The 16,017-nt window shown below is 41.6% G+C and overlaps 1 protein-coding gene across 3 annotated transcripts in view; it reads right to left on the bottom strand.

Annotated features, from left to right (window-relative positions):
• MAT1A (methionine adenosyltransferase 1A) overlaps nucleotides 1-16,017 on the bottom strand; it is a 74,505-nt gene that overhangs the window by 34,332 nt on the left and 24,156 nt on the right. For all 3 annotated transcript variants that reach the window (XM_072131141.1, XM_072131142.1, XM_072131140.1), the window contains exons 2-4: nucleotides 4,245-4,322; nucleotides 3,432-3,554; nucleotides 3,213-3,325 (exon numbers count right to left, since the gene is read on the bottom strand). In XM_072131141.1, the coding sequence (XP_071987242.1) occupies nucleotides 3,213-3,325; nucleotides 3,432-3,554; nucleotides 4,245-4,322 (314 nt within the window). The remainder of the gene's footprint in view (nucleotides 1-3,212; nucleotides 3,326-3,431; nucleotides 3,555-4,244; nucleotides 4,323-16,017) is intronic.

The raw sequence follows: 16,017 nt of genomic DNA, 5'->3' as shown, positions 1-16,017 counted from the left end.
GGACCTAAAGATGACCTACTCTTTTAACCATTCCATAATTATTTAGTTTATACAGGAACATGTTAGGATATATGTTGGTTTGTAACTTATTCGATAACATTTTCACATTTAGGCACACAGCTACTTAACTGTACGCCATGGTGGTTAGTATATTATCACACACAACATAAAGTTATGTTGTAATGCTTTAACCCCTACAGGACTAAGCCTTTTTTGGCCTTTAGGACACGGTCCCATTTTTCAAATCTGCCATCTTTCACTATAAGTGTATTTTGAGATTGTTTTCTCATGACACATTGTACTTCAAATTAGTTTAAAATATGATTGATATCTTTTGTGTTTAGTTATGAAAAAAAGAATTTGGCATAAATTTGGAAAATTTCTTTATTTTCAAAGTTCTAAATTCTCTACTTTTGATGCAGATAGTCATAGCACACAAATAAATTCATAACTTACATTTCCCAAATGTCTGCCTTATGTTGTTTTTTTAAGATTTCACATATTTTACTAGAATGTTATGAGGCTCAGAATTTGGGTGCCATTTTTAAAATTTTTGGGAATATCTCCAAAACTAATATTTAGATGGACCTGCTCAACTTTTAATTGACTGTGAGAGGCCTAAATAATAATGTTACACACCTCAACGTATGAAAAATTACAAATTGTAATATTTTTTGACAATACATTCATTTTGGGTAGAAAATTAAACATTTGTAATGGGTTAAATGAAAAAAGGCTCCACAAAGTTTGATACCCAATTCCTCCCGAGTACACTGATGCCCCTGCTGCATGGGCGCACGGCCGGGCATAGAAGGGAAGGAGGCCCATCCAGATCAGATTTGCTATGTCACATTGTACAGGCTATAATTTTTTTTGTTTTTTATTGTGGACCTTTAGGGGCTTATTTTTCTGCCACATGAGATGCACTTTTCTGGTACATAATTCTGGGGCATCTATAGCTAATTGGTGAGATTTTATTAACTTTTTGTTGGTGGAGGAAATGAAAATCATCAATTTTTAGGAACACTTTTTTGTGTTTTGTTTTTGGCCGTTCACCATACTATAAAAATAGTATATTATTTTTTTTCTGTGGGTCTCACTTTTTAGAGCATTTTTTAAAGGGTATTACTTTGCAGGTCCAATAATGATTCTGTTTTATAATGCAGATTGTCACAGACCAAATATGTGGGGGTTTTGTGTATTTTATTAAATGTTAATGAATAAAAACTAATTTGGAGAAAATTTTGTTCATTTTAGCTTCACCATCTTTTCATATGCAGAACTTTTTTATTTTTCGGCTGACAAATCTGGTAAGGGGCTTATTTTTTGCGAGAAGAGTGCGTAATATTTTTTTGTCACTAAAGACTTTCAATATATAGTATTGTTTCAATTTATAATTGTCTTATTAATAAACACATTTCATTATTTCCCCTGCATTTGTAAAAATTCAACATCTTCCCTCCAAAAATTTGTATTAGGCAAGGTTGAAATCGTACTGACCCACAGAATGAAGGTAACGTGATTTATGCTATATGGTGAATGCAAAGTTTAACAAATTTAAAAATAATTACATATTTTATACTCTCCAGGACAGTTAGAGCTTTTAGAACTCAACAGGAAAAAGAAAAAAAACTTTGTTCCATGTTGTTATATAGGATTACAAGCATAAAAACCCAGGTAGCCAGGTCAAATACACACACACACGGGGCCCAGCGATTGGACTGATACCAGTAAGTCAGCATTCCCACGGCGAGTGCTTGCCTGGAGCAGATTCTGGGCAAGCACAGGACTGGGAGGAAGAGGTCAGGGGGAGGGGCGGTTGAGTGCCCTTCATTACTCCTCCCAAATGAAAATAATTTTGTGTAAAAATCATGACATTTCTTAGAATCAGTAGTGAATTATAATAGAAGCTGTTTTGGTGGTAGCCCTGGGCAATATCCTATTAGGGGACCCTGAGCCAACCAACCAAATGGTACACTGAGATTGACCATCAACAATGAAGATGAAGGTGAACATCTGTTCCTTCTCTCAATACACATGTAGACAGGAGCCATTTCAGGACCTTTAATGGGCCTCCAAAGGTCCTGAAACCACAGCTTGAAAGCAAGCAGAAGGGATGCATCCTCCATTGCCTAATAAGCTAGTAACATATGTAGGAAGTGAATTCCAGACTTGTAGGAGCTATAATATTCATACAGCCATGGACCCATGGCATTCTTAAACCGACCACTTCATAGAATGTAACATTTTGTACACATGAATTGTGTACAAAATTTGTACACATGAAACACAAAATTGTTGGTACCCCTAATTTAATGAAAGAAAACCCCACAATGGTCACAGGAATAACTTGAATCTCACAAAAGTGTAAAAGTAAATTAAATTTCTATGAAAATTAAAAAAATGAAGGACAGACATTGCCTTTAAACCTAGCTTCAACAGAATTTTTTAAAAATAAAACTCATAAAACATTTTGTCCACTCCTCATGAGCAAACTGCTCCATTGTGTTCTCCTTGGTTGTCTCCCATTGGCTCAAATGATGATGGATGGTGCAATCTGACACAGATGTTCCTTGAGATTGAAGTTCTATTCGTTTCTTTGATTTGTCATCAATTTTCCTCCTGCGGCCACATCCAGGGAGGTTCGCTACAGTCCCATAGATCTTAAATTTATGAATAATATGTGTAACTGTAATCATAGGAACTTCAAGCTGCTTGGATTTGGTCTTATAATATTTACCTTTTAACATGTTTGTCTAATTTTATTTTCTTCTAAGCTCTTGAGGAACTCTTTCATTTTCTACCTCTGGTCCATGTACACACTATTTCACCACACAGCACAGTGAGTAGCTGTAGCCCTATATACAACATAGAGTGTAGCTGTAGCCTATATACAGCACCATGAATAGCTGTATATACAGGGCACTGACTGATTACAAGATTGTACTTACACAACTTTGATGTTGATTAGTGGACACACTTTGATTTAAGATGTCGCTTTGCTCAATTTTTTTCAGGAGAACTATCATTTCTGTTCAGGCCTGAGTTTTATTTTTTTTTAATTCTATTGAAGTATGGCTGAAAAGCAATGTCTGCTTTTGATTTGTTTATTCTCATAGAAATGTTATTTATTTTTACTTTTGTCAGATTCAAGTAATTTCTTTTATTAAACGAAAGGTACCGACAATTTTGTCCACATGTGTAAATCTTACCTGATCACCAGCTCCGATATCCTCCTCTTTTCGGTCTAAATGAACACCTTGGGCGATATCAGGAGATTGTTGTTCCAGGGCTACAAGAACATTGCAGGTTTTATAGTCAAAACCTGAATCAAAAGCAAAAACATGCAGTGAGAATTCAACAGATGTCAACTACAGTTAACAATATGGTAAAGATGACTAAAATCTGTTAATTTTACTTTGTCAACCAACCTTTTTCTGAATCATCATAACCAATGTATTTAATGGTGTCACGAACCACCTTCTGATAATCCACAACTGCTCTGGATGTTATTTCACCACAAAGAAGAACCATGCCAGTTTTGCAAACTGTTTCTGGAAAATAAATGATTGCCTTTAACAGCATTTCATCTCTATCTCCATAGTTAAAGGAAACCTACCATTTAGAATGGCAGGGGTAAGCTGTAAGTACCGAGCACCAACTCAGGGTGAGCTGGTGCCGGTACTTACTTTTGTTAGTGTTATAAACCGCGGTATCGCGGTTTTAACACTTTTTAAACTTTAGAGCAGGAGAGGCTTCGGCGCTGCACGCGACCGTGCGCGCGCAACATCTCCGGTATTTCCTATGTAGGCGCAGCGCCGAAGCCTCTCCTGCTCTAAAGTTTAAAAAGTGTTAAAACCGCGATACCGCGGTTTATAACACTAACGAAAGTAAGTACCGGCACCAGCTCACCCTGAGCTGGTGCTCGGTACTTACAGCTTACCCCTGCCATTCTAAATGGTAGGTTTCCTTTAATTTCATAGGATTACGACTGTAGAAAAGAATTCTAATCAAACCATTGCCATGGGAAATTTGGGTAGTTGATTAAATGGGTAAAAATCTTTTCCTATGGATAATTGCAATTAATTCAGGAGCTCTTGAAAATGGGTTCTAAAACATTGAGACATACAAAAAGAGGTATTAATATATTTTATAAACTTTACTGAAGCAAACAGAATAAAAGACAAATTGTGCACTAAGGGATAAGTATAATAAGTATTCCATGCTTAACCAATGCTCCTTACCACATGCAACCTTGGCATCAGGATCTTGTTTTATATGGGCATCTAGGACAGCATCACTTATCTGATCACAGATCTTGTCTGCAAGAGAAGAGAAGAAAAATGAATACTCTTACTGGCCCAGGACAACCTCAGTTGTAGTGTTGGAGTCTCCTGATGAAAAGTAGGGCAGCACGGTGGCTGAGTGGGTAGCACTTCTGTCTTGCAGCACTGGGGTCCTGGGTTCAAGTCCCACCCAGGTCAACATCTGCAAAGAGTTTGCATGCATGGGTTTCCCCCAGGTCCTCCCACAATCCAAAAGAAAACATACTGGTAGGTTGTTTAGATTGTGAGCCCCATGGGGACAGGAACCAATTTGGCATGCTTAGAACTGCGTAATCTGTAGGCGCTATGTAAAAATAAAGAACTATTAATTATTACAGTATGAGAATTTTAAAACAGAGTGTCCCTGATGGTAGAACAAAAAGACCAGGACATGTAGGATTGGCTCAGTTTACCTGGCAAGGAAGGGGTTACAATATTTTCATAAAATGTGGGCACGGTTTTTGTTGTCATGTTGACTCTAATGCCCGTCTGGCTCAAATGTGATGACACCACATCCGGTGTCCCATTCCACTTTCCAAAAATGTAAACCTTGGGCACTTCAACAATTCTCTATCCTTCAAAGCACCTAGGACTCATGATCTGCTTCTCCGTTGGGTAAAAATAAAGTTGGCACCTGGTTTCTCACCATTTGCAGGCAGAAGTTCTTCAGTTTCTCATGTTCTGTTATATGACTCTTTTAGCTTGTTGCTCATGCTATGGGGGTGTTTACAGCATGTAAACAGTCTCTCTCCCTTGCAGCTTCTAGCTCAACTGTTGCTCTCTTGTTGATGGATCAAAATTTACCAACTCTGACAACAGCTTCTACTATTCTGAACCAGGGTGGGTAAGCCATTTTTACTCTCCAATTTACCAGAACTTTGGAGTAACATCTCCATGTATGTGATGTAGGTTTTCAATAGTAGAAAACATAATATACTGTATAAATCAAAATTAAATATACATTATGGCAAAGTGCAAATTTTAAAAGGTGGGGCCCAAAATCTTAAATATGTGGAAACTAACTCATGCAAAGGATTGGTGCTGTATTGTGAATGTTTTCTTAATCTTAACTAAACCCTGTCAGTAGTTTAAGAAACTGATATATGTAACATGTACGGTATGTTTCTACAAAGATTTAAGTAGTACATACTAACAGTTCCTATAATTATTTTGATAACAAAATGTTCCTATTTTCTTTGACAACATGATAGATTGGTAAAGCAATGTTGATCCAGGTGTCTTCTTTCCCTAGAGTACCTGAAACCTCTGGAAGAGGTTATCAAATGGAACATTTCTATGAAAGAGAAGGAGAACTAGATCTATTTTTAAGCCCATCTCTTTTTACAAAACCGTCAGTACCAACTACTCATCATATCATATTCATCTCATCATATAGGTCACACTACATGCTAAAATAATCGTTACTGGTTTCAATGAAACATAAGAGAGTCAAATGAGGGCACATGGCTGGGTTTACGATTGCTTTGTGTATGTGGTTTGTAGTTTTTCATCTTGGGTTTATCCTATTAAATTCAAGGGCATTAAGATAAATCTTAATTTGATTTGGATTAAAAAAAAATATAAAAATAAATGATGCAAACTAAATTCAAGTACTTATTGCCAGTCTTTCTTACTTTGTACACTTGTAATGAAAAAAGGACATATTTAGACTTTAATAATGAAACGATTAATAACTAAACAGCATGTTTCGGTAATCAATATTAACTCTAGAAGTATTAATATTTAATGCTCTTTACTTCAGAGCATGCAACTAGGAGCTGATATATCACCAATGCAACCCAAGAAATAGTGTTGAGAAGAGAGAAAAGAGTGTTGAGAAGCTGACCTGCAGCCTCTGGATGTGTACTTTAAAGTGTTCTTCACTGGACATTGATGCAATTTAAATCTATGTGACACTCCCTACCATTCAAGCTGAGCGGTCCATAAAAAGGAAGACAGGTAGTCCCTGACTTAAAGGACATTTACCACCAGGATCAAGGAATGTAAAACAAGCACACTGACATATTTCTGTATGGCCCCTCTGCCATAATCTGCTAATTTTTCAGCTTGTTATATCCAGTTTTTTTTTTAAAGGCTTTTAAAATTATGCTAATGAGCCTGAGGAGCTCCGAGCTTCAAAGGTGTTGATGAGAATATAAGTGTTATTGAGCCCTTCATTTGCATAACCTTTGAAGCCTTTTTTTCTTAAAAACAAAGGCATAAGAATCTGAAAGAAGAGCAGATCCTGCCAGAGGGGACACACACCAGCATGTCTGTGTGCTTGGTGTACAGTCCTTGATCCTGGTGATAGAAGATGGACCTCTCTGCACAATGAGACCACTAGCGAAGCTTTCTGGGCTGCAATAATCAGCTGTGAGGTATTACATTATAGTACATTATAAAGGTATTGTGTATTACAGTTTTATTGAGGATTCTTATTCCCATGATAACAAATAAATTTGAAAATAAAAAGTGTAACTGTGACAAATATTCTTTTGTCTGGAGCTGCAATAATAAAATATACCAGTTCCAACTTACATACAAATTCAACTTAAGAACAAACATAAAGAACCTAGCCTGTACGTAACCCGGGAACTGCCTGTACTTGAGGTACCAGAAATTGCAGATCATGCCCCTATAGCGCCTTAAATAATCCATATCCATTTATTTGTTAATGAGGCACTGGGGACCTCCAGCTGCAACTCAATCCAATATCCACAGTAAAAAATAACAATATAATAATATATTCCTAAAGACCAAGAGCACTACAGGATCCACCACTATTGATGAAAAGATGTAAAGTATACATAAACATAGGGCTTTTGGTGTAAAATTATAGGGGGAGATTTATCTCGAGCACCGGATTATGATAAAATCCCTGCCCCTCTGGTGCCACTGGAAAAATTAAGATTAGAGATGGGCAAATTTGGTAAAATTCGGTTCGTCCCGATTCGCCGAATTTTTCGAAAAAAATTTGATTCGGTCCAAATCGAATCATGACGAATCACGTTAAAAAACAGGTATTTCCTGCCTGCAGAGAGCCTGAAGGGTATTGTAGAACGTTGTACAATGCTTAAATATGCATAGGGAACATGGTTTGGTCTTCAAACAATGCTGTGTTTTAGTATGACACACACATGACAGCCGCCACTCTTAGAATCGCTTGACTCTTCACTTCTAAGTGCACTTACATAGGCCAACTTCACCAAATAGCGGGAACACAGCCTGACAATGTAACGTGTGTGCCAGCTCAAAAGGACTGAGCTGAGAGCCCAGATCCCACCGTAACATCAAAGTGTGCACTCTTTTTACACTGACATCAACTGATTCCATACATTAAGACAGAACCTGTTCTGTAAACGCTTATACATGTAGAAACCCCCCTAAAGAGTGGAGAGGGTATAGGCAGTAATTTTGCATTGACGTCACTGATCATTGTGCCCTTCTTTTCACCCGTCAGTGTCCTCTTTTAATCGGTCAATAATCCATCATTATTGCTAAAGGCAAAAACAAACAGCAGTTGATCCAGAATATGATCCAGAGATGAGCAGCAAATGGGATAATTGCATGTCCTGTGTGTTCTGTATCCACTCCTGCTTTTGGCTATCAATCCTGAAGCTCTTCATCCTTCTGGCAGATGAAATGAAGGGGAAAACCAAACAGTGGCAACGTCATAGAGTGGTGGAGGGTGAAAACAGCATTATGGAAATCACAGGGTGTTCCAGGGAGACATCAGTCAGTTGGCAGCAGCATGAGTAGGCAGCAGGGTGGCACAATTACAAATTATGGAGGTGGCGGAAACATGGTAGGCCACAAATTGGCACAATGATAAGAGTGTGGAGGTGGCGGCAGCAGCAGCAGTAACAGGAGGCCACAGGTGTCAGCAACATGGAAAGCCACAGAGTGGTCCAATGACAGAGTGGGGAGGTGGCGGCGGCAGCAGCAGCATCAGCAGTGGAAACAGGAGGCCACAAAGTGGCACAGTGATAAGATTGTGGAGGTCACGGCAGCAGCAGGAGCCCACAGGTGTCAGCAACATAGTGGCAGCAACAGGGAAAGCCACAGGGTGGCACAATGATATAGTGTGGAGGTGGCATCAGTAGCAGCAGATTGGAGACGCCACATCCATAATACATTACAGTTTTCTTGAAAATATCAGGCCTTTGACAAAAAAGAACTCCAAAGGTGGCACCAGCAGCAGCAGCATGAGGTCAGAGAGTGGGAAGGTGGCGGCAACATGGCAGGTCAAGTGGCACAATGATAAAGTGTGGTGGTGGCATCAGTAGCAGCAAGAGCCCGGAGGGTGTCACAGTGTTATAGTGTGAAGGTGGCATCAGTGGCAGCAGCAGCAGGAGCCCGCAGACTGGCGCAATTATATAGTGTGAATGCAGCACAAGTAGCAGCAGCAGCAGGAGCCCGCAAGTGGCACAATGATATCATGTGTTGGTGGCATCAGTAGCAGCAGCAGCCTGCAGAGTGGCACCATGATATAGTGTGGAGGTGCCGGACAATTCCAGTAAAGATGATAGGAGGCAGATTAAGCAACTGGCAGCAGATGTGTGGCATCAGGCGGGTGGCAGCATCAGAATAGTGGCTGAGGCAGGTGGTTAGAACCCAGACTCATTTCTCAACTTTTGGAGGAGGTGTCATGGCTGATCTAATATGATGCATTAAGCATTGGCAGGTTGAAATCCTGGCCGATCCAAGTCTGATTCATCTTGGCAAAGGTCAGTCTCTCCACATTACGGGTGGACAAGCGGGTTCTCCTTGGGGTAATGATAGCCCCCGCCGCACTGAACACCCACTCTGATGCCACACTACTGGCCAGGCAGGACAGCTTCTCTACTGCAAACTCCGCAATTTGCAGCCACACATCAAGTTTGGCTGCCCTCCTCTACCTGAGGTGGTAAAGTGCTGTCCAAGTAGGCCACCTGGATCTGCTCCATGTCCTGCTGCTACTGCCGCTGGTGGCGGCTACCCTCATCATTAGGCGGGTGAAGGAAGTTGCTCAATAAGGGATCCAGACTTAAGCTGCAGCTGATGGAGCTGCTACTGCTCCCCCCCCCCAGCTCCCCACAGCAGAGAGACTTGACAGAGGATGGACAATGGCGCACATAGGCAGCGGCCAACTGTGTGCACAGTATTTCTTTATAGTATGCCAGTTGTTTCTCCCTCTCAGCAGCTGGAAAAAAGTCACCCATTTTTGCCCTGTAGCGAGGGTCCAAGAGGGTGGAGAGCCAAAAGTCATCCATATGGCGAATGTTGACTATTCGGCTGTCACTAGTTAGGCAAAGTAGTATCTGCGCAAGTAATTCTGAGGGACTCCCGGCCTCAATCTCAACAGTATACTGCCACGGTGCTTCTGGGTCATCTGCCTCGTCTTCTACCACCTCCAGATGCTCCTGCTCCTCCTCTCTTTCACTTCCACTCACCTGAGTGGAAAAACCAAAGGCAGTGCCTTTTTGGAAAAAAAATTGCGGCTTGGAACTCTCCACCTCAGTTCGGCACAAGCCATTAGTTCTCTGAAGGGTGCAGAGTCCACGACTTGGAAAGGGAGAGACTGCAGTACCAACAACTTCGACAAGAGCACTGTCAGCTTCTGCACAATTGGATAGCGGGACGCATAGAGTTGTCTCTTTGTAATCGCCTCGCTCAACGACTGCTGGCGCCATGCGCAGCGAGGAGCAGGAGCATCTGGACCTGGAGATGATGTCAACACGTCCGTGCTGCCGTGCAACTTGGAAGAAACTGATAAGCTCAAGGACTGGCCCACCTTCTGTTGTACATAATGGTGAAGGGTGTCTTTTTGGAAAAAAAATTGCGGCTTGGAACTCTCCACCTCGGTTCGGCACAAGCCATTAGTTCTCTGAAGGGTGCAGAGTCCACGACTTGGAAAGGGAGAGACTGCAGTACCAACAACTTCAACGAGAGCACGGTCAGCTTCTGCACAATTGGATTGCGGGACGCATAGAGTTGTCTCTTTGTAATCGCCTCGCTCAATGACTGCTGGCGCCATGCGTACCGAGGAGCATCTGGACCTGGAGATGATGTCAAAGACAAACAGCTACCTTCAGCAGAGGTCCTGGAGCCTTGATTTGCTGAAACAACATGTCTGAGGTGCTGCTGCTGTTGCTTCGCCTGCAGGATGGACCACATCTGACACCCGTTTCTCCCAGGCCACTGGATGGTGATGCTGCATGTGTTGGTGGAGGGACCTGGTGCCAAGGTTTGCTCCCTGACCACGCTTCTCTTTCTGCCCACAGATACGACATATAATCACATCAAACTGGTGTGGGAGTGGAAGATAAGGGCAGCTAGTTTGAGTGCCACTGTTAAATCCTGTGCCCCGATAATATCAAATCCAAACAATAAAGATCATCAGTTCATTCATAAACACTTTTTATGAATATTCAATAAATTTTATTCGGGATAAAGGATGTGCACTGTGCAGCCCCGACATGTGTTTCGCCGACTGGCTTTCTCAAGGGGAGTCATTTCTCCCCTTGAGAAAGCCAGTTGGCGAAACACGTGTCGGGGCTGCACAGTGCACACCGTTTATCCCGGTATGGTAACGTCCTTTAACTCTCACTGAGACTATTTACTCTAAGGCTAGGCTTGTATTCTACTGTTCTTTGGTTTAAATGACTTTATCATGAATTCCATGCTGAGCTCTCTTCCTCTAGGCACCTTGCCTTTTAATTATATGGCTGTGCAATGTTTTTAACTATATGTTATAGTTATAACTAGCCCTTTATGTATGTTTGTGATTATTTCTCTGTGAAGAAACTAATAAAATTTATTGAATATTCATAAAAAGTGTTTATGAATGAACTGATGATCTTTATTGTTTGGATTTGATATTATCGGGGCACAGGATTGCCCAAAAAGGTATGGCAATGTGCGTTATACAGATACCCCACAACTGACAGTTTATACAGTGATTTTCGCAGATATTACACTATGTGGATTTGACACGTGAATCTGGCTGTAAACTATAGCCCCAAAAAGGTATGGCAATGTGCGTTATACAGATACCCCACAACTGACAGTGTAATATCTGTGAAAATCACTGTATAAACTATGTGGATTTGACACGTAAATCTGGCTGTAAACTATAGCCTCAAAAAGGTATGGCAATATGCGTTATACAGATACCCTACAATTGACACCCAGTGAGAGGTCCACAAATCACTACAGCAGCTGCATAAAGAAATCGCTACTGCAGATGCATGAAAGTCAAACAGATTTGTACCTTTTCGATTTTGTCACTAAATAGAACTGCTATGTCACCAGGGTCGGACAAATAACATTGATTGTTATGTTATATAGAATTGTTTCCCCTAAATCCCTTCCTCATCCAATCCTTTCCCTTCCTTGGTTGAACTTGATGGACAAGTGTCTTTTTTCAACCGTATAAACTAAGAAAATATGAAACTATGTCACCAGGGTCGGACTGGCCCACCAGTGAAACCACCAGGAAATATTTTAGGGAACAGGTGACTGTTTAAGTTTCTGAATTGTTAATGCTGCCATGTGAGTTCACTGCAAAAGGATCCAACTTGTCAGGCTCAAGGGTTAGTGGACCCACTGGACCACCATGGACGATGATGTAAGCCGACACCTGGGACCGGAGTCTAAGTGGCACCCGTTTTTCACCAGAGCCCGCAGCAAAGTGGGTTGCAAGTAGGTCATTCCACTGGTGCGACTTTGTACGTGGTGGCAGCCAAGGCGAGGTACAGAAACGGAAGGCAGGTTCGTTGACGGGGACAGGCAGGAGGTCAGGATGGGCAGCATGGAATCAGAGTCAGGGACATAGCAACAGGTCAAGGCAGGCAGCAGAGGAGCGTAGTCAGGAACGGAATCAAGGTCACAATGGGAAATCAATGAAAAGGACATGGAAACAAGCTTTATCTAAAGCTTTGAGGCACAAAGATCCTGCAGGTAAGGCAAGAAGGGTTTTTTTTTTTGTTTAACTGTATTTTGTATTTACATTTTTTTCATACATGAAAGGTAAAGAACTTTACAATTTTTACCGGAATTCCGGTCATAAAACTTAAATATTATTAAAAAAAAAAATCGTAACTGCAATAAATTCGTTACAAACATTTGTATCTACCAACATAGTTGCAATAAGGAAGAGAAAAAAAAAAAATAAAAAAAAAAAATGTACAAACAATTAAGTCTGTTCCACTCTAAGTAAAATATTTTGCATCATCATCTGCTTTAAACATATAATTGTATAAGAACACAAAACATTCCAAACACAAGACAGACAGTTCAGGGAGGGAAGGGTGGGCGGGGGGGGTTGACTCTCAATTACCCGAATCCAGATAAAGTATAGTCCTACCGGTGGCTGGGTAATTGCCCTATGAGATTGTTGCCCAGTACATATCCCATGGGCCCCATACTTTATCGAAAAGATCCATTTTGTTATTCATGGAGGCCGTCATGGTCTCCATACTCCGGACTTCTCTTACCCTTGTTAACAACTGAGTGTGGGTTGGAGGGGTTTGCCGTTTCCAGTGTTGTGCAATCAGACATCGAGCGGCAGTAAGAATATGTAGACAGAGCTTCCTAGTAGCTTTAGTCATGGGCAGATCAGTGATATTCAGCAGGTAAAATAGCGGAGTCAACGGGACATCCACATTAATGACCTCCTTAACCAGTTTCCTTACATTCTCCCAGAACGATTGTATAAGAGTGCATGTCCAGAAGATGTGTTGCAGGGATCCCCTTTCTATCCTACATCTCCAACATCTGTCTGATACATTAGGAAATATTTGATGCAGGAAAGCAGGGGTGTGATACCAGTGGAACAACAATTTGTATTGGTTTTCCTTGTATGTTGTACACAAGGAAGTCTGAGCTGCATATTGCCATATTCGTTTGCCAAGTCTCTTGTGACATTGGGGCCCCCACTATCTCCTCCCACTTAGCCATATATGGGTGAGTTGGAAAATTCTTTGGGTCAGGATGTAGCAGTAACAAATATATAGCGGAGATTAGTCCTGCAGTATGTGTCATCGTTTTGCATATATATTCGAATTCCGTAGGTTTGGAGACCTTATCTGTTTTACTTACTGCTTGTAGGAAGTGGCGTATTTGGAGGTATTGGAGGTGAGAGGATTGCGGGATGCTATATTTATCTTGAAGCTGCTTGAAGGAGAGAATTTTTAGGGTCATGTGGTCTACTATATCCGCAAATCGGAACAGGCATTTCTCATGCCATGGTTTCACAACCCTCCCTGTCATAAAGTCCTCTGTTTCCGGGTTATAAAGAAAAGATTGCAATGAGGAGACCTGTGATGTGAGTGGAAATTTGGCTTTACAAGTGTTCCATATGTTTAGTGTGAACGCTATAGGGCCTAACATCTGGGTATTAGGGGAGATATGTTTCTGGGACCATAAATACGAGTTGGGGTGAAATGGGGTGAGCCATAATTTTTCGATTTCCATCCATTTTGAATAGGCCCAAAGTTGCGACCAAGCTGGAATGCGCCTCAGGTGCGCCGCCCAGTAGTATTTGATGAGGTCAGGCATAGATAGTCCTCCCTTCGACTTATGTGATAGTAAGACAGATTTGGCTACTCTGTGCCGTTTCTGCGCCCATACAAAGCGGATAAGGGAGGCTTGCAGAGATTTAAGCACCTTCATGGGTACCGGAATTGGGAGAGTTTCAAAGAGGTACATCAATTTGGGTAGCACCGTCATTTTGACAGATGCTATTCTACCAAATAAAGATATTGGTAGTGCATTCCACCTAGTTAGTAGAGAACGGATCTCATGAAACAACTTTGGGAAATTCTGCTCGTATAATGTTTTATAAGAGGAGGTAAGATTTATACCCAAGTATTTCAACGCGGTTGTTTTCCAGGAAAATTTATAATTAGATTTTAATAAGGTTACCAAATCTGCCGGGATGTTAATGGGTAAAGCTTCAGTTTTAGAAGGGTTTACTTTATATCCTGAGAGGGCTCCAAATTGTCGCAGTCGTGACGTTAAGTTGGGTAAGGATGTTAAGGGTCTCGTCAAAGTTAGGAGTATGTCATCTGCAAATAATGATAGTTTAAACTCTTTATTTCTAATATGGATACCCTGTATGTCTGGATCTTGACGGATTATAGCCGCTAGCGGCTCTATGCACAGGACAAAGATTAGGGGGGATAAAGGACATCCCTGCCGTGTGCCGTTCCGAATCTGCATGGGTGGGGAAGAGGCGTGTGGTAATTTTATGGACGCCGTCGGGTTCGTATATAATCCTTGTACTGCTCGCAAGTAGGACCCTTGTATCCCTACATGTTTTAGGACCTGAAACATAAAAGACCAGTTCAGCCTATCAAAGGCCTTTTCAGCGTCTAGGCTAAGTAGCAGGGCCTGTTCATCCATTTTGTTCACTGCATCTATAAGGTCTATCGTTCTCCTTGTGTTATCCCCACCTTGACGGCCTGGGATAAATCCTACCTGATCCTTGTGGATCAGTTGTGGTAGCCACTGTATCAACCTGTTGGCTAGGATTTTTGTGTAGATCTTGAGATCGGTGTTGAGGAGAGCGATAGGTCTATAGCTGGCACAATCTACTAAATCTTTTCCTGGCTTAGGGACTAGGGTGATGAATGAGCGAGTTGCAGATTGTGGTGGTGACTCGTCTGTCATGTATGCATTGAATACTTTCACCATATGTGGTAAAAGGACTTGTAAGAATGTCTGGTAGTAAAGATATGTCAAGCCGTCAGGCCCTGGTGCTTTTCCATTCGGTAGGTCCGTTACTACTCCCTCTATTTCCTCATCTGTTATAGGGTCATTAAGTAATTTAACGGCGTCCGCCGGTAGTCGGGGCAGGGAACAGGAGTCTAGAAACTCGTTTAACAATTTCTCCCTTTCTATTTCCGATCGGGGTAAAGAGTCTGGTAAGGAATATAGGTTGGAAAAGAACTTATGAAACTGTCCTGCTATCTCTGTCGGGTCATGTCGTAAGGCTCCCTTGTTATCCCTAATGACGTGTGGGGCTTGGTGGATTCTCTTTTCTTGTAACTGTCGCGCCAGTAGTGTGTGGGCTTTATTGCCCCTTTCATAAAATCGTTGTCTAGAAAATGTCAGCAATTTTTCTACCTGTTTGAGTTGGAGTTCCCTGAGTAATTCTCTAAGCTCTATTAATTTCCTCAGTCTCCCCAAAGAGGGTTTAGCGGTCAAGTTTGCCTCTGCCAACACTACCTCCTTTCTTAATTCCAGCTCTTGTCTCATCCTGTCTTTTTTTGTCCTTGCCCCGTGGTCTATACAATGTCCTCGCATCACTGCCTTATGTGCTTCCCATAAGGTTGATTGTAATGGGACTGAGTCTACATTGAATTGGAAATATTCCTTAAGCGCCACAATGAGAGCTTCTTTAGTGTGTGGGGTTTTCAATAACGCTTCATTTAGTCTCCAATGACATGTGCGTGTATGGTGGAAGTCATCCCTCAGTCGTAATGTCACCGGTGCGTGGTCCGACCATGAGATAGAACCCACCTCCGCGTCATGTACCATGCGTAAAATTTGGGTATCCCCGAAAAAATAATCAATGCGGGTGTGGGTGCCGTGTGGGGGCGAGAAAAATGTGTACGCCTTGTCTGTAGGCCTACAAACACGCCATAGATCGTATAAAGCATAACGCCTTATCAGTTTGCGGAACATCATAGCCCCATCCTTTTGGGAC

The sequence above is a fragment of the Engystomops pustulosus genome, chromosome 11 (genome assembly GCF_040894005.1).
Source record: "Engystomops pustulosus chromosome 11, aEngPut4.maternal, whole genome shotgun sequence".
NCBI classification, from domain to species: Eukaryota; Metazoa; Chordata; class Amphibia; order Anura; family Leptodactylidae; genus Engystomops; species Engystomops pustulosus.
Note: the sequence above shows the minus strand (reverse complement) of the source record. Positions and strands in the feature narration are given on the sequence as shown.